This window comes from Balaenoptera physalus (genome assembly GCF_965194825.1).
Source record: "Balaenoptera physalus genome assembly, chromosome: 11".
NCBI classification, from domain to species: Eukaryota; Metazoa; Chordata; class Mammalia; order Artiodactyla; family Balaenopteridae; genus Balaenoptera; species Balaenoptera physalus.
In genome coordinates, this window is record NC_138896.1 from 39,259,413 (window position 1) to 39,283,254 (window position 23,842).

Consider the following 23,842-nt stretch of genomic DNA (forward strand, 5'->3'; position numbering starts at 1 on the left):
CTTGCCCCTTTGACTTTTTTTCTGAGGAGGTTCAGCATAGGACACAAGCACAGGAAGACAACCTGAGAGGCACAAGAATAGGGAAAAGGATCTCAGATCTGATTGAGGCTGGTTTGGATCCAGAAATAGAGTAGAGCTTTTCCACTATTCTGTTCCCCAAAGGCACATGGTTGTGAGGCCCTGGCATGTCCATGCAAGAGAAGAAGGAAATTAATTCCCTAGAAATGTACTAAGGCTTTTATTATTTTTTAAAAAACCAAACAGCATTTGCTTGTTGAGACTTCGATTTTCCTGGGAAATGGGCTCTGATGGGGAAGCCCCGCCGTCATGCCCTTTACTTTGAGGCTCGGGAGCCAACCTAGCGAATGTGATAGGAGCAGTCAGCCTCCCCTGCAGCAAGGTTGTATTCTGGTCCTGCACTGACCGTCCGCTCAAACCCCCTTGTTATGTGGACTTGTCTGTGAAACAGCTGTCCCTGCGGCAAGCTGGTCACTTTAATGAAAGAAAAGTGAAAGCCCCCACTCTGACTATGGCAGCAGAGCCGTGACTTACACAGCTGCACAATCTAAATAAAGACTTGGTAATGCCCTCTTGTGTTCGACCTGACAGTCTGGAGGAGCCAGGAAGTAATTGGACATTTCATTTCTTTTTTCCTCTAATCCTCTTGATTTACTTCTTCCTCAGGAAGAGGCCAGTAAAGCAATGGGCAAGAAGACTTTAGAAGGGGTCACCAATGAAAAAGAAACAGCAAGTCAGTCGATGGAAGAGAAAGCCAAAGGCCATGTATGACACCACGCCAAGGAGGGAAGAGTCCTAAGGAACTCGGCCCCTCCTCCACGGGCTTTCACCCAACTCAGGACTAAACAGTGTTTAATGTAAAGTTTGTTATAGTCTATGTGATTCTGGAAGCAAATGGCAAAACCAGTAGCTTCCAAAAAAACCACCACCCTGCTGCTGCCCAGAGCTCTCATCGAGGGGGTGGCATGGGACCACTCCAGGTGGAACAAAGCAGCAACTGTTGGTGTGGAGAGGTTGAGCCAACAGCTTAAGTCCAGCTCATTTCAGTTTATGTCAACTTGCAATATCCAATTCAGGGTCTCTTGAGATCATCCTAACAATTGGGGGCTGGCTGTTAGGTTTTCCATTTGACTGAACTTTAATAGCACTGCAGAAACCTAGAAATAAATGCTTAATGAGTTTCTTCTTTCCTACAGTTGGGCAGGGGAGAGTTGGGGGAGGTTTTGTTTTTCAAATGACTGAAGTGCTGTGAAGGCATGCTGTTGCATTTTTTACCAACAGAACCCAAAGGAGAGGGGCCGGGTCCCCCCTCAGACCCCCAGCAGCGTCACGCACCTGAAAGCCAGAATCTCAGAGGCCTCTCGCTTTCTGACTTAGCCGCCTCCCAGACCCCCTCCTTAGTAAAGCAGCCTCCTTGTGAGAGCAGGCTTCTGCCCCGCCAGCCTGTCCCCCCAGAGGAGGAACCCTGTCATTCCTAAAATACTCTTCAACGCTAATGAGCAGAGCGAGTTTCTGGATTAGCTTTCCCTGTTTTGGATGAAGTTCTGAGATGCTGAAATGTGAATAGAACTATCAGAATTGTGCTTTTTCTTCCCTCCTCTATCCTTTTAGGAAAGAATGTTGAATCCAGTACTGCCTGCTCGCATTGCTACCATTCAGTTTCTTATTTCCATTCTAACCCTTGCTATAAAGAATTTCAGGCTTGTTCTTATAATACCTGGAGTGAGTGAGTTTATTTACATATCTGTCTAGGATCCATGCAGCCTTTTTGTCTTTTTAAAATTGCTGTCTCATAAACACATGTATACTGATTTATGGAAGTTTATTTACACTCCTCTATCATGTTAAAAAAAATGTTTTGACTTTTTACTACTAAGTAGCTTAATTTTTAAAAACAAAATCTGTGGGGTTGAAAAAATAAGTCATCGCTCTTCTACGTTAAGCATTTTCCTTGCAGGTTTGACATGCAGTAGCTTTCTTTTCCTGCGCCGATAGCAGCTGCTTTGTTCTGGTGTGAGTTGTGAAAAAGAGTTGAAAACAGCTTCCCATGCAGGTACATCTAGCCTAAAATCTCCAGTACTTGGGCATTGAATTAGGGCAAGTCTTAAATATGTACATGTAGTTGAATTTTAGTCCTTACGGGTAAGCGAGATTAAGCGTGGCTTTCTGGTCCCACAGCCTAAGAAATAAGAAACACTCATGGGAATGCATTTGGCAACCCAAGAAAACATTTGCTTCAACCTGGAACATCTCACTTTTTTAAATCCTAAAGAACACTGGCAATTGTATTTTAGATTAATTTTTATTTTTATGGTGGTTTAACAAAACACTTTTATTGTTAGGTTAGGTCCCATGTTAAAAACCTAAAAATAAAGTCATTTCCTTTTATATCAGTTTTTTTCTCCATGGAACAAATGGAATTTTCTCCTTTAATGATAACTAAAATCCTTTTAATTTCTCATTTACACATTAGTCTTTTTTCATGAGTTATTTCTTTTTTTAAAGAAGTCTCACCTAGGGAATATAAAAGCAAAAGTTGATTTTGCTTATCTGCTTGACTGTTTAGTATTTGTAGCTCTGTTGACTAGAGCACGACTCCAGTGAGGCTAAGGTTAAAATTAGATCCTAAAAAGTCCAGTTAGATTTTTGCAGGTAACAAGCAAAAATCTGTTCCAAAAATTAGATTATCTATCTTAGCCCACTGTCTCGTCTGTTATGGGTCATGTGAACAGGCGAGGAGAGAGAGGGGAAGGCTGGGCAAGTGGTTCGGAGCAAATGATTATGAGGTGCCCATCACCACTCAAGAGAAAGAAACTTCACATATTCTTGTATCAAATTCAATAATTTTAAACAATTTGTCTGGAAGTCAGCAGATGTCTTTGAACCATCTCTTAGACTGCATTTGGAGTGGTGAGGCAGCATACGGTGAATTAAAAACAAATTGGTTTTTTAAAAAAAGTATTCAGATGCACTTTTTTGGTGTTCTTTAAATAAATTAAGAAAAACAAATGTGATTTCCCATCATTCTTGGTTTTGCTCAAATAGTCTTCAAGAAAGGTTGTTTTGGTTGAAAAACTGTGGTGGGGGACAAGTTGAAGAAATGAGACCTCAGAAACTTGGCAAGAGACAATATTCTCCTGCTCCTTGCTCTGATGCACAACTTGAGATCAACATTGGGCTAAAGGCAGTGGAATTATGCATCTTTGTAAAAACAAGAAGATTTTGCTTTTTCATTAAGCAGTGGCTATTCCGCCATTTTAGCTGAGTGTAAGGTAGGTTCAATTGGGGAAATGAAGAGGTTTAATTGTGCCCTTTAATAAATATGTAAAATATAAGTAAGCATACGTCAGAAAATGTTCTGCGTTAAGCATGTGTTTGTTTGTTTCCTCTTAAGTAGCTTGTTAATCCTGATTCACAGTGCAAAAGACAGGGGCTGCGGGGCTGGGGGCACTGCGACCCCAATAGCACCACCAAGGCCTACAGACAGGTCAGGTCAACACAGGCTCCAGCCACCTTTTATTCCCTTTGAATTCCTTGCTTCATCTCTGGATTTGAATTATACTCTACTCTTCCCCCTTTGCTGCTAAATTATGTGGTAATGGAATAATTCCCTTTATTTGCACGTTTTTCTAAACAAATAATGATTAGCTAGGGATCTTGAAGATAAGCAGAGTTTCCTAACTATAAATTTGTGATTTGGGTAATTCGAGGCAGCCTGCACCTGCTCCAAAGCATGAGGAATATCAGTGAAGAGTTGTCTCCATCGTTATTTGCCCTTTAAGGCATCACTTCGACTCCTCTTTTAGCATGGTGCATAAGAATGTATTCCAAGGGACTGTCACCAACATTAGTGACAAAGAGCATTAATTTGAGTTGATTCATCAAAATCCAAAAACAGTTCCCCAAACTGGCTACTTACGTGTTTGAATAGCAATGACTGACAAAAGTGGACATAAAAGGAACCCTCAGTGCTTCCTTTCAGATTTTTCTCTCCTACTTGTCTGACATTTCTTTGGGAAATAAGGGCACTATACAGACAAGGCACAATAATTTTGACCCTGCTATTTATATAATTCATCTCAACATACATAATCTACATATGTGACCTTAATGATACATTGCAAGAAAGGGGACATCACTGAATGTAACTCCCAAGAAGACCTTTGACAGCACCTGTTGGAGCTAACTGCTGCCTACAGATGGGATGACTGCAGCACAGTCCATAAAGCAGGGATTCCCTGAGGACCCGGGAGAGAGAATCAAGGACGAGGAGGACCCAGAAGGGTGAAATGGCCAGCCCACGGTCATCCAGGTCACCTGATACCCTTCTATAATTTCAAAATAGTTCTTTTTCTAGTCTAAAGCATGATTCTTTTGGCAAATGGCATAAGATGTTGATAGCTCCTTAAAATCCCCAAGCATTTGGTGGAACTGAAATGGCAACAGAGCCATAGGCCTCATAGTCTACTTTGGAGTAAATGCAGGGAATTTACCAGTATGTAAAGGGTAGGGATGTTTTGCTTTTTAAAGCATGCTCTGGGTTGAGTTAAGGAATTTCAATGTTTAGAGGAAATAAAAAACAATCCAGGTATTAGATCCTCACCACCTCACCTTGGAATCTGGTTGGAGCAAGAAAAGGCGAAAGGTTTTTCCTCTGCAGCCTGCTTATTTTCAGCAAACACTTCAGTACCCATGTTTGGAGGGACCAGACGTTTTTAACATAATCAAGGGCAAGTAGTGAAATCTTCAGTAATCTGCCGGGCATTGACAAGGGTAGGGTAGGTACCAGTTGCTAAGAACAGTGCATAGAAAAAGCTGTCCTGCAGCCACAGGCTTAAACTGGTTATTACTATTTGAATTCTTACTATGTGCCAGACACTTAAACCCTCTTTACACTGAATTTCAGGATATAAAAAGAATGTGGCTGCTACACTGTTTCTACCTTTGGAATCTCACAAAAAATCATGTGGTCCTTACCAACCTAAAACTATGCAAGGAAGGAATTCTGGGAGATGTATTTCAAACCTGGCTTAGTTGACACATTATAAGTACCCCAAGTGTCCAAGCCTCTCTTGAGGCATTAAATATATTCCTGGCCTGGGTCTACTTTGGATAATATGCTTTCATAAAATAACTTTAAAGCCAAACCATAATGCCTAACAGCAAGAAATTATCTCCTTAAAAGCTTCTGACTGAGGAGATAAGGTGGGCAGACCAAGTAGCTAATGACTAGTATTGGGGGAGGCAATGGCTAATTCTAGTTATCTAACTGATTTGATGTCTGCTTACAACCACGTTTCCACACTGAGAACTTCTGATGTTTTCAGTGTAAAAACGTGAACCCACATATATACCCTTGCCCTTTACAGATACCAAAGTCTTCCTAAAGGTGACACCAGCCAAAACATAATAAACTCATATGACCCCCCACTGAGGGATCAAGGAACTCATGCATTCCTTTACTCATCACCATCTCAGCATTTAGTACACTATGCCCAAACTAGTACTTAGTAGATGCTCAATAAATTGGCTTCCTCCCTTTCTCATAAGGCAGCCTCACATCTCTATTTCAGTGGCCCTTCATTCCTGTTACTTGCCTTGAGATGTGGAGGCCAGAACCACATGGTTTTCTAGCAGTGCGGTCAACCTGATTTTGGTCCTTGATGTATTGGGAACCAGCAACAACTTGACTTGGGGCAGGGGACATAACTGCAAAATGGATCTGTGGTCTTCAGGCCACACTGATCTTAAATCTATTTCCACTATTAACTCAGAGTTCATCAGCCCAACAGATATGTGAAGTGGAGGAGGATTCTGGGGAGATGGAAGGGTAGGACGCACCAGGAATCTCTCTCCCACCTAGACAACAATTAACACTGGCAGAATCTGTCTGATGTAACTATTTTGGAATTCTGGAGTCTGTTGAAACCTTGCAACTTCCAGGCATGGATGGTATATTGTAGGCAATTTTAGTCAATTTCAGCTAGTACAATAGCAGCTACCCATCCACCACCACCAGCCACATGGCAGGCAGCTCTGCAAGTTTTCTGGCACAGCTTGTGGGAGCTAGGGTGGGCAAAAAGGACTCTGTCCCCTGAATATTAAGCATCTGTCCTCCGAGTAGGATTGCTGCTTGATTACTGAAGTGCAAAGAAGCAGGAAGCCACTGTCTCATCTCCCCCGCTCCCCCATCATTGTAAGCCCCTCCATCTCTGGCTCAAGTGACTTCCAGGGGAATTTAAAGGACCAGTGGCCTTTTGCCCTCCCCCCGCCTTCACTTTTTGCATTTTCCTCTTTCAGGAGCCAGACATTAAAGACTAGGACATTCAAAAACAACTTCCTATATGGGGAAAATTAGAAAGTGACAATATATGTCCAGGGAAAGGCTCAGAAAAGACCTGAGAAGATGTTAACTTTACACCTCAGACCAATATTCAGCACAGAGACAGCCTACAACAATCAAAAAACAAAAATAACAAACAAAAAAAACCCCAGAAAACCCTGGGGATGAGGGAGAATCTGATTTCCAGAGTTAATACCACATTATTAGATTCACATGGCCAGTGTTCAACAAAAAAATCACAAGACATACAAAGAAACAGGAAAGTATGGCCCATTCATAGGAAAAAATAATTCTACAGAGTCTTTCCCTGAAAAAGACCTCATGACAGATATACTACCAAAATTTTTAAACAACTGTCTTAAAGATACTCAAAGAACTAAAGGTAGATATGAAGAAAGTCAAGTAAACAATGTGTAAACAAAATGGAACTATCAGAGATTTAAAAAGCCTAAAGAGAAACCAAAAAAATTCTGGAGCTGAAAAGCACAATAACTGCAATGAAAAATTCACTAGGCATATTCAAAGGCAGATATGAGCAGGCAAAAGAAAAAACTAATGAATATTAGGATATGACAGTGAAATTATTGAGACTGAAGAACAAAAAGAAAAAAGTGAACAGAGCCTAACGGACCTGTGGGACACCATCAGGTGGACATCATGATACTCCAGATGAAGAAGAGAGAGAAAGGGGCAGAGAAAATATTAGAAGACATAATGGCTGAAAAGTTCCTAAGTTTAGTGAAACACACAAATGTAAACATCCAAGAAGCTCAACAAATTCCAAGTAAGATTAATTCAAAGAGACCCAAACCAAGACACATTATAATCATACTTTCAAAAAGACAAAGATGGGGTTTCCCTGGTGGTTCAGTGGTTAAGAATCTGCCTGCCAATGCAGGGGACACAAGTTCAAGCCCTGGTCCAGGAAGATCCCACATGCTGTGGAGCAAGTAAGCCTGTGTGCCACAACTACTGAGCCTGCACTCTAGAGTCTGCGTGCCACAACTACTGAAGCCCGCGCACCTAGAGCCTGTGCTCTGCAACAAGAGAAGCCATCACAATGAGAAGCCTGTGCATGGCAACAAAGAGTAACCCCCGCTCACCACAACTAGAGAAAGCCTGCGTGCAGCAACAAAGACCCAACGCAGCCAAAAATAATTTAAAAAATAAAAGACAAAGATTGAATCTTGAAAGCAACAAGAGAGAAGCAAGTCGTCACATACAAGGGAGTGTCAACAAGATCATCATCAGATAATTTGGAGGCCCGCCAGTGCACAGGCTCCAGCCCTGGGACCCACAGCCAGCCAGGCCAGGACCTGGCCCCACCCCCCAGCAGCCTTTGCACAAGGCAGGGCCTGGCAGCCAACCAGGCCAGGGACCAGCCCCACCCACCAGCCCACCCACAGTAGTCAGCCCCACCACAACAGAAGGGCCAATGGAGCACATATAAAGGACACCCCTAGATCATACAGGTTTGCATCCAGAGGGTAGTGTACTACCAGACCCCTGTAAGGACGTCTCCTACAAATGACCACTTCTCCAAGATTGGGAACTGTAACCAACCTACCTAATACATACAAATGACCACAGAGAATTAGGCAAAATGAGACAACAAAGGAATATATTTCAAATGAAGAAACAAGACAAAACCCCAGAAGTACAACTAAGTAAAGTGGAGATAAGCAATCTACCCAATAAAGAGTTCAAAGTAATGATCGTAAAGATGCTCGGTGAACCTGGGAGAAGAAAGGATGAACAGAGTGAGAAGTTCAACAAAGAGAAAATATAAAGAAGAACCAAAGAGTTGAAGAATACAATAACAAATAAAAAATACACTAGAAGGAATCAAGAGTAGATTGCATGATGCAGAGGAATGGATCAGTGAACAGGAAAACAGTAGTGGAAATCTAAGCTGAAAAGAAAAAAGTTTTAAAACATGAGTACAGTTTAGGGACTTCCCTGGTGGTCCTCCTTACAATGCAGGTGATGCAGGTTCGATCCCTGGTCGGGGAACTAAGATCCCACATGCTGCGGGGCAACTAAGCCCTCATGCCACAACTATTGAGCTTACGTGCCTCAACGAGAGAGCCTGCGTGCCACAACTACAGAGCCCATGTGCCCTGGAGCCCACATACCACAACTAGAGAGAGAAAACCCACACACCACAACTAGAGAGAAGCCCACGAGCTGCAACTAGAGAGAAGCCCAAGCACCACAACGAAGAGACCACATGCCTTAACGAAAGACCCCACATGCCTCAACGAAGATCCTGTGTGCCGCAACTAAGACCCGATGCAGCCAAAAAATAAGGAAAATAAATAAAATAAATATTTAAAAAATGAGTACAGTTTAAGAGACCTCTGGGACAATATCAAGCATACTAACATTTACATTACAAGGGTCCCAGAAGGAGAAAAGAGAAAGGGTCAGAAAATGTATCTGAAGCAATAATAGCTGAAAAAAATTCCCTAACCTGGGGACAGAAACAGACATTCAGGTTCAGGAAGCAGCGAGAGTCCCAAATGAGATCAACCCAAGAAGTTCATACCAACACATATTGTAATTAAAATGGCAAAAATTAAAGATAAAGAGAGAATGTTAAAAGAAGCAAGGGAAAAGCAAATAGTTAAATACAGTGGAACTCCCATAAAACTGTCAGCTGACATTTCAGCAGAAACTTTGCAGGCCAGAAGGAGTGGCATAATACATTCAAAGTGATGAAAGAAAAAAAACCTACAACCAAGAATACTCTACCCAGCAAGGCTATCATTCAGATTTGAAGGAGAGATAAAGAGTTTTACAGACAAATGAAAGCTAAAAAAGTTCAGCACGACAAATCTGGCTTTACAAGAAATGTTAAAGGGACTTCGCTAAACAGAAAAGAAAAGACCACAACTAGAAAAATGAAAATTATAAGAGGAAAAAAAATCTCATTGGTAAAAGCAAATGTAAAGGTAGTAGATCAAACACTTATAAAGCTAGTAGGAAACTTAAAAGACAAAAGTAGTAAAATCATTTATATCCACAATAAGTAGTTAAGGGATACACAAAATTAAAAGATGTAAAATATGATGTCAAAAACATTAAGGTGGGGGGAACAGTAAAAATGCAGGGTTGTTAGAATGTGTTTGACCTATAATAGATACACAAACCCCCCAAAAAAGAAGAATCTAAGCAGACCACTAAAGACAGTCATCAAATCACAAGGGAAGAGAGCAAAAGAAGAAGAGAGGAACAAAAAGGAACTACAAAAACAACCCAAATACAATTAATAAAATGACAATAAGTACATGCCTATCAATAATTACTTTATGTAAATGGACTAAATGCTCCAATCAAAAGATATAGAATGAGTGAATGGATTTTTTTAAACAAAGACCCATATATATAATGCCTACAAGAGACTTACTTCAGGTCTAAAGACACACACAGACTGAAAGTGAGAGGATGGAAAAAGGTATTCCATGCAAATGGAAATGAAAAGAGAGCTGGAGTAACAATACTTAGACAAGATAGACTTTCAAACAGAGACTGTAACAGGAGACAGAGAAGGACATTACATAACAATAAAAAGATCAGTCCAACAGGAAGATATAACAATTGTAAATATATATGCACCCAGCATAGGAGCACCTAAATACATAAATATCAACAAACGTACAGAAAGAAATTGACAGTAACACAATAATAGTAGGGGACTCTAACACTCCACTTACATCAAAGGACAGATCATCCAGACAGAAAATCAATAGAAAACACTGGCCTTCATATATACAATGGAATATTACTCAGCCATGAAAAGAAACGAAATTGAGTTATTTGCAGTGAGGTGGATGGACCTAGAGTCTGTCATACAGAGTGAAGTAAGTCAGAAAGAGAAAAACAAATACCGTACGCTAACACATATATATGGAATCTAAGAAAAAAAATGGTCATGAAGAACCTAGGGGCAAGACAGGAATAAAGACACAGACCTACTAGAGAATGGACTTGAGAATATGGGGAGGGGGAAGGGTAAGCTGTGACAAAGTGAGAGAGTGGCATGGACATATATACACTACCAAACATAAAATAGATAGCTAATGGGAAGCAGCCACATAGCACAGGGTGATCAGCTCGGTGCTTTGTGACCACCTAGAGAGGTGGGATAGGGAGGGTGGGAGGGAGGGAGATGCAAGAGGGAAGAGATATGGGAACATATGTATATGTATAACTGATTCACTTTGTTATAAAGCAGAAACTAACACACCATTGTAAAGCAATCATACTCCAATAAAGATGTTAAGAAAAAAAGAAAACACTGGCCTTAACACGTTAGATCAGATGAAATTTACACATATATGTAAAGTATATATATATGTGTGTGTGTGTGTGTATATATATATAAAACATTCCATTGAAAAGCAGCAGAATACACATTCTTTTCAAGTGCACATGGAACACTGTCTAGGATAGATCACATGCTAGGCCAATAAAACAAGTCTCAATACATTTACAAAGACTAGAATCATATCAAGCATCTTTTCTGACCACAATGCTGAGACTAGAAGTCAACTACAAGAAAAAACTGCAAAAAAACACAAATATGTGGAGGCTAAACAATATGCCACTAAACAACCAATTGGTCATTGGGATAATCAAAGAGAAAATCAAAATATATCTGAAGACAAACATAAGATGGAAACACAATGATCCAAAATCTATGGGATACAGCAAAAGCAGTGTTAACAGGGAAGTTTATAACGGTACAAACCCACATCAGGAAACAAGAAAAGTCTCAAATAAACAACCTAACTTTTTTACACCTAAAGGAACTAGAAAAAGAAAAACAAAAAAACTCAATGTTAGTAGAAGGAAAGTAACCATAAAGATCAGAGCAGAAATGAATGAAATAGAGACAAAAAGAAAGAAAGAAAGGGAAAGAAAGAGAGAAAGAAGAAAAGATCAATGAAACTTAGAGCTCGTTGTTTGAAAAGATAAACAAAATTGATAAACTTTTAGCCAGACTCATGAAGAAAAAAAGAAAGAAGGCCCAAAGAAATAAAATCAGCAATGAAAAAGAAGTTAAAACTGACACCACAGAAATACAAAGGATCATAAGCAATTACTACTAACTATACACCAGTGAGATGGACAACGTAGAAGAAGTGGATAAATTCCTAGAAACATACAATCTCCCAAGACTGAATGACAAAGAAATACAAAGTATGAACAGATCAATTACCAGTAAAAAACTGCCTCAGTAATAAAAAATTCCCAACGAACAAAAGTCCAGGACCAGACAACTTCAGAGGTCAAGTCTACCAAACATCTGAAGAAGAATTAATACCTATCTTTCTTTCTTTTATTTATTTCTTTGTTTTATTTATATATATATTTTAACATCTTTATTGGAGTATAATTGCTTTACAATGTTGTGTTAGTTTCTGCTGTATAACAAAGTGAATCAGCTATACATATACATACATCACCATACCTCCTCCCTCTTGCATCTCTCTCCCACCCTCCCTATCCCACCCGTCTAGGTGGACACAAAGCACCGAGCTGATCTCCCTGTGCTATGCAGCTGTTTCCCACTAGCTATCTATTTTACATTTGGTAGTGTATATATGTCCATTCCACTCTCTCACTTCGTCCCAGCTTACCCTTCCCCCTCCCTGTGTCCTCAAGTCCATTCTCTATGCCTGCGTCTTTATTCCTGTCCTACCTCTAAGTTCTGAAGAACCTTTTCTTTTTTTTAAGATTCCATATATATGTGTTAGCATACAAATACCTATCTTTCTTAAGCTATTCCAAAAGTGGCAGAGAAAGGAATGCTTCTGAATTCATTCTATGAGGCCAACATTACCCTGATGCCAAAAACCAGATAAAACACCACAAGGAAAGAAAATTACAGGCCAGTATCCCTGATGAACATAGATGCAATAATCCTCAATAAAATATTAGCAAACCAGGGCTTCCCTGGTGGCACAGTGGTTAAGAATCCGCCTGCCAATGCAGGGGACATGGGTTCGAGCCCTGATCCAGGAAGATCCCACATGCTGCGGAGCAACTAAGCCCATATGCCACAACTACTAAGCCTGTGCTCTAGGGCCTGTGTGCCACAACTACTGAGCCCACGTGCCACAGCTACTGAAGCCCGTGTGCCTAGAGCCCGTGCTCCACAACAAGAGAAGCCACTGCAATGAGAAGCCCGCACACTGCAACGAACAGTAGCTCCCACTCACCACAATTAGAGAAAGCCCACGCGTAGCAACGAAGACCCAACGCAGCCAAAATAAATAAATAAATAAATAAAATTTATTAAAATATATATATATTAGCAAACCAAATTCAACAATTCATTTAAAGGATCATACACCATGATCAAGTGGGATTTATCCCAGGAATGCAAGGATTTTCCAATATCTGCAAATCAATCAGTGTGATACACCACATCAACAAATTGAAGAATAAAAACCATATGATCATCTCAATAGATGCAGAAAAAGCTTTTGACAAAATTCAACACTCATTTATGATAAAAACTCTCCAGAAAGTGGGCATAGAGGGAACTTACCTCAACATAATAAAGGCCATATACGACAAACTGACAGCTAACATCACACTCAATGGTGAAAAGCTGAAAGCATTTCTCCTAAGATAGGAACAAGACAAGGATGTCCACTCTCGCCACTTTTATTCAACATAGTTTTGGAAGTCCTAGCTACGGCAATCAGAGAAGAAAAAGAAATAAAAGGAATTCAAATTGGAAAAGAAGAAGTTAAACTGTTTGCAGATGACATGATACTACACATAGGAAATCCTGAAGACACTACCAGAAAACTACTAGAGCTCATAACGAATTTGGTAAAGTTGCAGGTTACAAAAGTAATACGCAGAAATCTGTTGCATTTCTATACACTAACAATGAAAGATCAGAAAGAGAAATTCAAAAAACAATCCCATTTACCATCGCATTAAAAATAATAAAATACCGAGGAATAAACCTACATAAGGAGACAAAAGACCTATACTCTGAAAAGTATAAGACGCTGATGAAAGAAATTGAAGACAACACAAACAGATGGAAAGATATACCATGTTCTTGGATTGGAAGAATCAATATTGTGAAAATGACTATACTACCCCATGGCAATCTACAGATTCAATGCAATCCCTATCAAGTTACCAATGGCATTTTTCACAGAATTAGAACAAAAGCATCTTAAAATTTGTATGGAGACACAAAAGACCCTGAATAGCCAAAGCAATCTTGAGAACGAAAAACAAAGCTGGAGGAATCAGGCTCCCTAGCTTCAGACTATACTACAGAGCTATAGTCATCAAAACAGTATGATACTGACACAAAAACAGAAATATAGATCAACAGAACAGGATAGAAAGCCCAGAAATAAACCCATGCACCTATGATCAATTAATCTACAACAAAGGAGGCAAGACTATACAACGGTGGAAAGACAGTCTCTTCAATAAATGGTGCTGGGAAAACTGGACAGCTACATGTAAAAAAAAAATGAAATTAGAACATTCTTTAACACCATACGCAAAAATAAGCTCAAAGTGGATTAAAAACCTAAATGTGAGACTGGATACTATAAAACTCTTAGAGAAAAACATAGGCAGAACACTCTCTGACATAAACTGCAGAAATATCTTTTTCAATCCATCTCCCAGAGTAATGGAAATAAAAACAAAAATAAACAAATAGGACCTAGTTAAACTTAAAAGCTTTTGCACAGCAAAGGAAACCATAAACAAAATGAAAAGACAACCAAGAGAATGGGAGAAAATATTTGCAAATGATGTGACCAACAAGGGATTAGTCTCCAAAATTTACAAACAGCTAATGCGGCTTAATATCATCAAAACAAACAACCCAATCAAAACATGGGCAGAAGACCTATATAGACATTTCTTCAAAGAAGACATACAGATGGCCAAGAGACACATGAAAAGATGTTCAACATCGTTAATTATTAGAGAAATGCAAATCAAAACTACAATGAGATATCACCTCACACCAGTCAAAATGGCTATCATCAGGACTTCCCTGGTGGCACAGTGGTTAAGAATCCGCCTGCCAATGCAGGGGACACAGGTATGAGCCCTGGTCTGGGAAGATCCCACATGCCATGGAGCAACTAGGCCCACGCACCACAGCTGCTGAGCCTGCACTCTAGAGCCCATGAGCCACAACTACTGAGCCTGCGTGCTGCAACTACTGAAGCCCGCGCACCTAGAGCCCGTGCTCTGCAACAAGAGAAGCCACCGCAATGAGAAGCCTGCGCACCTCAATGAAGAGTAGCCCCCACTCGCCGCAACTAGAGAAAAGCCTGCGTGCAGCAACGAAGACCCAACGCAGACAAAAATAAATAAATAAATACATAAGTAAATAAATTTTTTTAAATGGCTATTATCAAAAAATACATAAACCATAAATGCTGGAGAGGGTGTGGAGAGAAGGGAGCCCTCCTACACTGTTGGTGGGAATGTAAATTGGTACAGCCACTATGGAGAACAGTATGGAGGTTCCTTAAAAAACTAAAAACAGAGCTACCATATGATCCTGCAATCCCACTCCTAGGCATATATCTGGAGAAAAACATGGTACAAAAGGATACATGCACCCCAATGTTCACTGCAGCACTGTTTACAGTAGCCAAGACATGGAAGCAACCTAAATGTCCATTGACAGAGGAGCGGATAAAGAAGATGTGGTACATACATACAATGGAATGTTACTCAGCCATTAAAAGAATGAAATAATGCCATTTGCAGCAACATGGATGGACCTAGAGACTGTCATACTGAGTGAAGTAAGTCAGACAGAGAAAGACAAATACCACATGATATTACTTATATACTGAATCTAAAAAGAAATGATACAAAACAGAAACAGACTCACAAACTTAGAGAAGGAACTTATGGTTACTGGGGGGAAGAGTTGGGGGAAGGGATAGTTAGGGAGTTTGGGATTGACAAGTACACACTGCTTTATTTAAAATAGATAACCAACAAGTACCTACTGTATTGCACAGGGAACTCTGCTCAATATTATGTAACAAGCTAAATGGGAAAAGAATTTGAAAAAGACTAGATACATGTATAACTGAAACACTTTGCTGTACACCTGAAACTACCACAATACTGTTAATTAACTATACTCCAATATAAAATAAAAAGTTAAAAAAAATTGTTTTAAATGAAAAGATATATTGTGCTCATGGATTGGAAGGATTAATATTGTTAAAGTGACGATACTCCTTAAGGCAATCTACAAATTCAATGCAATCCCTATCAAAATATCAATGGCATTTTCATAGAAGTATAATAAATAATTCTAAAATCTGTATGGAAACACAAAAGATCCTGAGTGGCCAAAACAATCTTGAGAAAGAATAACAGAGCTGGAGGTATTATGCTCCCTGATTTTAAACTATACTACAAAGAGCTACTACAGTAATCAAAACAGTATGGTAATGGCACAAAAAACATAGATCAATGGAACAGAATAGAGAGCCCAGATGAACCACACTTACAAGGGCAATTAATCTATGACAAAGGAATCAAGAATATACAATGGGTAAAAGAGAGCTTCTTCAATAAATGGTGTTGGGAAGCTGGACAGCTACATGCAAAATAATCAGAATCAAACTGGAGGATGTGGAGATAAGGGAATCCTTGTGCACTGTTGGAGGGAATGTAAATTAGTGCAGCCACTATGGAAAACAGTATGGAGGTTCCTCAAAAAATTAAAAATAAAACATACAATCCAGCAATTACACTTCTGGGTATTTTTCCAAAGAAAATAAAAACAATAATTCAAAAAGATACATGTGCACCCCTATGTTCATTGCAGCATTATTTACAACTGCCAAGATATGGAGCAACCTAAGTGTCCATCAATGGATGACTGGATAAAGAAGATGTGGGGTCTGTGTGTGTGTATGGAATATTTTATCAGCCATAAAAAAGAATGAAATCTTGCCATCTACAACAATATGGATGGGCCTAGAGATATTATGCCAAGTGAAATAAGTCAGACAGAGAAAGGCAAATATTGCACAGTTTCATTTACATGTGGAATCTAGAAAACAAAACAGATGAACAAATATAATACAACAGAAACAGAATCATAGATACAGAAACAAAAAGGTGCTTGCCAGAGGGGAGAGGGTGGGGGATGAGTGAAATAGGCAAGAGAAATTAAGAGGTACAAACTTCCAGTTTCAAAATAAATGAGTCATAGGGATGAAATGTACAGAGTGGGGAATATAGTCAATAATAATGCAGTGTCTTTGTATGGTGATAGATGGTAACTAGACTTATCATTTTGTAATTCACAGAAATATCAAATCACTGTGTTGTAGTGTTGTAGGTCAAGTATACTTCAAAAAACAAATAAACTCATAGGAAAAAAAAAAAAAACAACTGGAGGCAAGAAGTCAGTAGGCCAGTATATTCAAAGTGCTCAAATTAAAAAGTCAACCAAAAGTCCTCTATCCAGCAAAACTGTCTTTCAAAAGAGAGGGAGAAATTAAGATATTCCTAGATATACAAAAGCTGAGGAAATTTGTGACCACTGAGAGCTGCTCAAGGGAGACCTCCAAGGTGAAATGAAAGGACCCTAAACAGTACCTCAAAGCCATATGGAGAAATGAATATTTCAATAACGGTAAATACATGGGTAATAATAAAAGCTAGTATTATTATAGAAATGATTTGTAACTGTACTTTTTGTTTTCTACGTGATTTAGGAGACTAATACATCTAAAGAAAATAATTATTAATGTAAAAGTATGTTACTGTAACTTTGGTTTGTAACTCCAAATCTTGGTTTTCTACATAATTTAGGAAACATACATTTAAAAGAATGATTACTTATGCATTGGGTACACAATGTATGAAGATGCAATTTTATGACATCAACAAGTGAAATGGTTGGGGATAGAGCTGTAAAGGACCAGTTTTTGTATGTTATGAACCTGCTATAAATTCAAATTAGAATACTATAACTTTATGTTCAATGTAATCTCTATGGTAACTGGAAAAAAATAGCTATAGAATATACAAAGAAGAAATTTAAACATTTCACTAAAAAAAAAAATCAACTAAACACTAAATAAGACAGGAACACAGCAAATGAAGGACAAAAAAGCTATACGACATGTAGGAAACAAAAAAACAAATATCACAATAACAGAAGTCTCTCCCTATCGGTAATTACTTTAAATGTAAGTGGATTCAACTCTCCATTCAAAAGACAGAGATGGGCAGAATGGATGAATACACACGATCCAAGTATATGCTGCCTACAAGAAACTCACTTGAGATCCAAAAACACAAACATGCTGAAAGTGAAAGAATAAAAAAAATATTCCATGCAAATTGTAACAAAAATAGGGCAGGAATGGATATACTAACATCAGACACAATAGACTTTAAATCAAAAAAGGTTACAAAACAAAGAAAGACATTATATATTAATAAAAGTTTCAATACATCAAGAAACTTTAACAATTACAATGTTTAAGCACCTAATGACCAACCATTAAAATATAGGAAGCAAAAATGGACAGAATTGAAGGGAGAAAGAGACATTTCTACAATAACAGTTGGGGACATCAATACCCCACTTGCAAGAATGGATAGAACAACCAGACAGAAGATAATTAAGGAAATAGAGGACTAGACCTAACAGACATATCCAGAAAACCACCCAATAATAACATGATATACATTCTTCTCAAGTACACCTGGGGCGTTTTCCAAGATAGAACATATGTTAGGCCACAAATTAAGTCTCAATAGATTTTAAAAAGATAAAGTTCTTACCAAGTATCTTCTCTGACCACAATAAGATGAAGTTAGAAATGAAGTACAAAGAAAACTGGAAAGTCCACAAAATTGTGGAAATTAATACACTTTAAAAAACAGGAGTCAAAAAATAAATCACAAGGGATATTAGAAATACCTAAAGATAAATGAAAATAAAACACAGCATACCAAAACTTATGAGACGCAGCAAAAGTGGTACTAAGGGGAATTTTTTTTTTTTTTTGGTCATGCCACACAGCTTGTGGGATCTTAGTTCCCCGACCAGGGATTGAACCAGGCCCTCAGCAGTGAAAGCACTGAGTCCTAACCACTGGACCACAAGGAAATTCCCTAAGGGGAAATTTTTTAGCTATAAACACTTACACTAAAAACCAAGAAAGATCTCAAATCAACAACCTAACTTTATAATTTAAGTAACTAGAAAAAAAACAAACTAAACCCAAAACTAGCAGAAGAAAGGAAATAATAAAGATAAGAGTAGATATAGATGAAATGGAAAATAGAAAAATAATACAGAAAATCAATGGAATGATAAGCTAGTTCTTTGAAAATATCAAGAAATTTGCAAAACTTTAGCTAGATAGACTAAAAAAGAGAGAAGACTCAAGTTAGTAAAATCAGAAATTAAAGTGGGGATATTACTACCAATTCTATAGAAATAAGAGACCACAATGAACAATTATATGCCAGCAGGTTGGACAACCTAGAATAAATGGATAAATTTCTAGAAACATACAAGCTACCAAGACTGAATCAGGAAGAAATTGGAGCAGATCAATTACTAGCAAGCAGACTGAATCAGTAAGCAAAAATCTCCCAATGAAGAAAGGCCCAGGACCAGATGGCTTCACTGGTGAATTCTACCAAACATTTAAAGAAAAATTAACATCAATTTTTCTCAAACTCTTCTAAAAAATTGAAGAGGTGGGAACATTCCCAAACTCATTGTCAGACAAGACAATGGTGCCCACCCTCAGCACTCCTACTCAACACAGTATTGAAAGTCCCATCCAGAGCAATTAGGCAAGAAAAATAAGTAAAAGGCATCAGAATCAAAAAGGGGGACTTCCCTGGTGGTCCAGTGGCTAAGACTCCACACTCCCAATGCCGGGGGCCTGGGTTTGATCCCCGGTCAGGGAACTAGATCCCACATGCTGCAACTAACAGTTTGCATGCCATAACTAAAAGATCCCACATGCCGTAACTAAAAGATCCTGCATGTGCAACTAAAGATCCTGTGTGCAGCAATGAAGATCCCGCATGCTGCAACTAAGGCCCAGCACAGCAGAATGAATGAATAGGAAGGAAGGAAGGAAGGGAGGGAGGGAGGGAGGGAGGGAGGGAGGGGTTGGAAACTATTAAAAAAAAGAGTCTCGGCTCCCGCTCTGCCCAACTGATGGATGATGGGGCCTCTGGGTGCCTGGTGTGGCTTGGAGTGGCTGCTGGGTCTCTACTTCCTCTCCTACATCCCCTTCACCCTGCTCGTGGACCTGCAGGCGGTGGTGCCGTGTGATCTCTGAGATCCCCGTGGAGCTGAGAAACCTGCGGCAGTGGTTTCTCAGGAGTTCAAACACCCCCTGCTACAGAACCCCCTGGTGTGGTTTAAGTCCTTCCTGTTTTGGAAGCTTGTGTTTCAGCTCCCCTTCTTTCCCATTGCAACATATGCCTTCTTCAAAGAAGGCTGCAGGTGGATCCACACCCCTGCAATCATCTACTCGGTTCACACCATGACAACTCTGATTCTAATCCTCTTCACATTTCTACTCGAGGATTTCTCCAAAGCCAGTTGTTTCAGAGGACAAGGACCTAAGACTTTCCACGAACGACTATTCCTTATATCTGTCTACACCCCCTACTTTCTCATCCCTCTCATACTTCTGCTTTTCAAGTTGTGGAACCCCTCCTACAAGTCTGAGGAGAAAAGAAAGAAAAAATGAGGAAGAATAACCCCGGGTCCAGTGGAGAGGTGACCCCGGGGCAGTTTCCTGTTGGACCCAGTACCAGGAAAATGCTCAGAACCCATATTTTCAGTAGTATTTGAAACACACCAGCAGCAACACACACGACCAAGACACTGGCAGGAGGCCCATCAAACCCTCACCTTCCAAGGGTACTGGCACAAACAGACCAATCACCTGAGGATGAGCAGAGGGGTGTGGGCTAGGTTATAGGGAAATGGTGCCAAAGGCCTCACTGTGTGCCCAAGTGCCATTGCAGGATTACTAAAGGCAGGACCAGACCAGAAACTAGATAAACTTCCAAGCAACACGGCCTACTCGGCATGTTCATGAGTCATGTGACCCACAGTATACATGTGACTAACCCTTTGACTCATGATTCTCTACAGCATATCACTGGGATGTCTCAGGTCATTTTTAAGTTTGAAGTTATGCCTCTGTAATATTCATTAAAAATTGTTTTCTTGTCCCCACCCCTAGGTGGGGGTGAACTATTCTGTAAGAGGTTTAAACTTAGTTTTCCTTAAGGTTCAACCTTGGCATGACTTTCAGTCAGAAATGGGTCAAATTGGAAGGTGTATTGTTTCTGTCTTAAACAGGTCGTCCAGGAGAAGAGATTTTTTAAAGCCTCCTTGTTTATCCTCTTTCCAAGCCTTAGTCTTCTATTACTTTTTACAGACCACCTAACATAAGTTCCTTTACTCTGAGATCTGGTATCTCATACCTGAGCTGGAGGTGTGCCTCCTACTGGATAACTTCATCCTACCTAATAGTTTAATAATTCCTTCCTGTCTTGTTCAGTCAAAGGTAGCAGGTGAGGGGAGCTGGGCATGACAGGTCCAGTGTGTGCATATAGGGTCTCTTCACGTTACTATTTGATATTATGCTAGCATTCTCTAAATTCATACTCAAGGTCAACTCAAAAAAAAAAAAAAAAGACTTGTGAACACATGGAAAATGGTAGACGCTGGTCCTGGTTAGTTCCCCATTTTTGCCTGTTTTGCTTACAAGCCCTAATGGTCTGATTGTTGGGAGTATCGTTTGACTCGTGTGTCTGGTCAAAATAAAGGTAGGTGCTGACCAAAAAAAAAAGGGGGGGGGTCTTCCCTGGTGGTGCAGTGGTTAAGGATCTGCCTGCCAATGCAGGGGACATGGATTCGAGCCCTGCTCCAGGAAGATCCCACATGCCGCAGAGCAACTAAGCCTGTGTGCCACAACTACTGAGCCTGCGCTCTAGAGCCTGCAAGCTGCAACTACTAAAGCCCGCATGCCTAGAGCCCGTGCTCCACAACAAGAGAAGCCACCGCAATGAGAAGCCTGTGCATCACAATGAAGAGTAGCCCCAACGCACCACAACTAGAGAAAGCCCACGCACAGCAGCGAAGACCCAACACAGCCAAAAATAAATAAAATAAAATAAAAAAATTTTTAAAGCTTTAAAAAATATGCCCAATTTATTTAAAAAAGAAAAGGGAGAAATAAAATTGTCTCTATTTGTAGATGACATGATTTTATATACAGAAAACCCTGAAGACTCCACCAGAAAACTGTTAGAACTAAGAAATAATGTCAGTAAAGTTGTAGGACACAAGATTAACATTAAGAAATCAGTGGTGGGGACTACCCTGGTGGTGCAGGGGTTAAGAATCCACCTGCCAGTGCAGGGGACAGGGGTTCGAGCTGGTCCGGGAAGATCCCACATGCCTCAAAGCAACTAAGCCCATGCGCTACAACTACTAAGACTGCGCTCTAGAGCCTGCGAGCCACAACTACTGAGCCCACGTGCCACAACTACTGAAGCCCGCACTCCTAGAGTCCATGTTCCACAATAAGAGAAGCCACCACAGTGAGAAGCCTGCACACCACAGCAAGGAGTAGCCCCTGCTCGCTGCAACTAGAGAAAGCACACTCACAGCAACAAAGACCCAAAAATAAATAAATAAAAATCAGTGGTGTTTCAGTACACTAACAATGAATTATCTGAAAAAGAAATCAAGAAAATAATCCCATTTACAATAGCATCAAAAACAATAAATACTCGGGAATAAATTTACGCAAGGAAATGAAAAATCTCTATGCTGAAAACTATAAGACGTTGATAAAAGAAACTAAAGAAGACACAAATAAATGGAAAGGCAGGCCATGCCCCTGGATTGGAAGAATTAATACTGTTAAAACATCCATACTACCCAAGCCAACTATTCAGTGCAATCTCTATCAAGATTCCAATGGCATTTTTTAACAGAAGTAGAAATAATAATTCTAAATTTTATATGGAACCACAAAAGACCCCAAAGAGCCAAAACAATCCTGACCAAGAAGAACAAAGCAGGAGGCATTATTCCTGATTTCAAGCTATATTATAAAGCTATAGTCATCAAAACAGTTTGGTGCTGGCATAAAAACAGACACATATACCAATGGAATAGAATTGAGAGCCTATTTGTTAGAAAATAAACCCATTCATATACAGTCAACTAGTATTTATTAAGGGAGCCAAGAATACTCAGCGGAGAAGATAGTCTCTTCAATACAACGATGGTGGGAAAATTGAACATTCACGCATAAAAGAATAAAACTAGACCCCTATCTCATACCACTCACAAAAATTAACTCAAAATGGATTAAAGACTTAAAATTTTAAGACCAAATGACAAATGCTGGAAAGGGTGTGGAGAAAAGGGAACTCTCCTACACTGTTGGTGGGAATGTAAGTTGGTGCAGCCATTATGGAGAACAGTATGGAGGTTCCTCAAAAAAAACTAAAAATAGAGTTGCCATATGATCCAGCAATCCCACTCCTGGGCATATATCTGGACAAAACTATAATTCAAAAAGATACATACACCCCTATGTTCACAGCAGCACTATTCACGATAGCCAAGACATGGAAATAACCTAAATGTCCACTGACAGAGGGATGGATAAAGAAGATGAGGTACCTATGAACAATGGAATACTACTCAGCCATAAAAAAAGAATGAAATAATGCCATTTGCAGCAACATGGATGCAACTAGATATTATCATACTAAGTGAAGTAAGTCAGAAGGAGAAAGACAAATACCATATAATATCACTTATATGCGGAATCTAAAATATGACACAAATGAACCTATCTAGGAAACAGAAACAGACTCACAGACATAGAGAACAGACCTGTACTTGCCAAGGGGAAAGGGGGTAAGGGAGGGATGGAGTGGGAGTTTGGGGTTAGCAGATGCAAACTATTATATATAGAATGGATAAACAACAAGGTCCTACTGTATAGCACAGGGGACTATATTTAATATCCCATGATAAATCATAATGGAAAAGAATATTAAAAAGAAGGTAGGGACTTCCCCTGCGGTCCAGTGGTAAAGAATTCACCTTCCAATGCAGGGGACGCGTGTTCGATCCCTGGTTGGGAAACTAAGATCCCACATGCTGTGGGGCAACTAAGCTCACGCGTCACAACTAGAGAGAAAACCCGCACGCTACAACTAGAAAGAAGCCCGAGCAGTGCAATGAAGAGCCCATGCACTACAATGAAAAAGATCCCACATACCTCAACAAAGATCCCGCATGCCGCAACTAAGACCTGACGCAGCCAAAAAAATTAATTAATTAAATAAATTAATATTTTAAAAATTAATTTAAAAAAATAAAAATAAAAAGAATATATATATATGTGTAACTGA

General features: G+C 39.5%; 1 protein-coding gene, 1 long non-coding RNA gene and 1 pseudogene across 30 annotated transcripts in view; 2 read left to right on the forward strand and 1 right to left on the reverse strand.

Moving 5' to 3' along the window:
* Window positions 1–3,027, forward strand: part of FKBP5 (FKBP prolyl isomerase 5) — a 100,865-nt gene extending 97,838 nt beyond the window's left edge. For all 7 annotated transcript variants that reach the window (XM_082412627.1, XM_082412625.1, XM_082412624.1 and 4 more), the window contains one exon: window positions 685–3,027. In XM_082412627.1, the coding sequence (XP_082268753.1) occupies window positions 685–789 (105 nt within the window). In that variant the 3' untranslated portion in view covers window positions 790–3,027. The remainder of the gene's footprint in view (window positions 1–684) is intronic.
* Window positions 1–23,842, reverse strand: part of LOC309637690 — a 192,617-nt gene that overhangs the window by 65,841 nt on the left and 102,934 nt on the right. The window lies entirely within an intron of this gene.
* LOC309637820 (sigma intracellular receptor 2 pseudogene) lies at window positions 19,580–20,472 on the forward strand (annotated as a pseudogene). The gene has a single exon. The product of its transcript is annotated as a sigma intracellular receptor 2 pseudogene (transcript).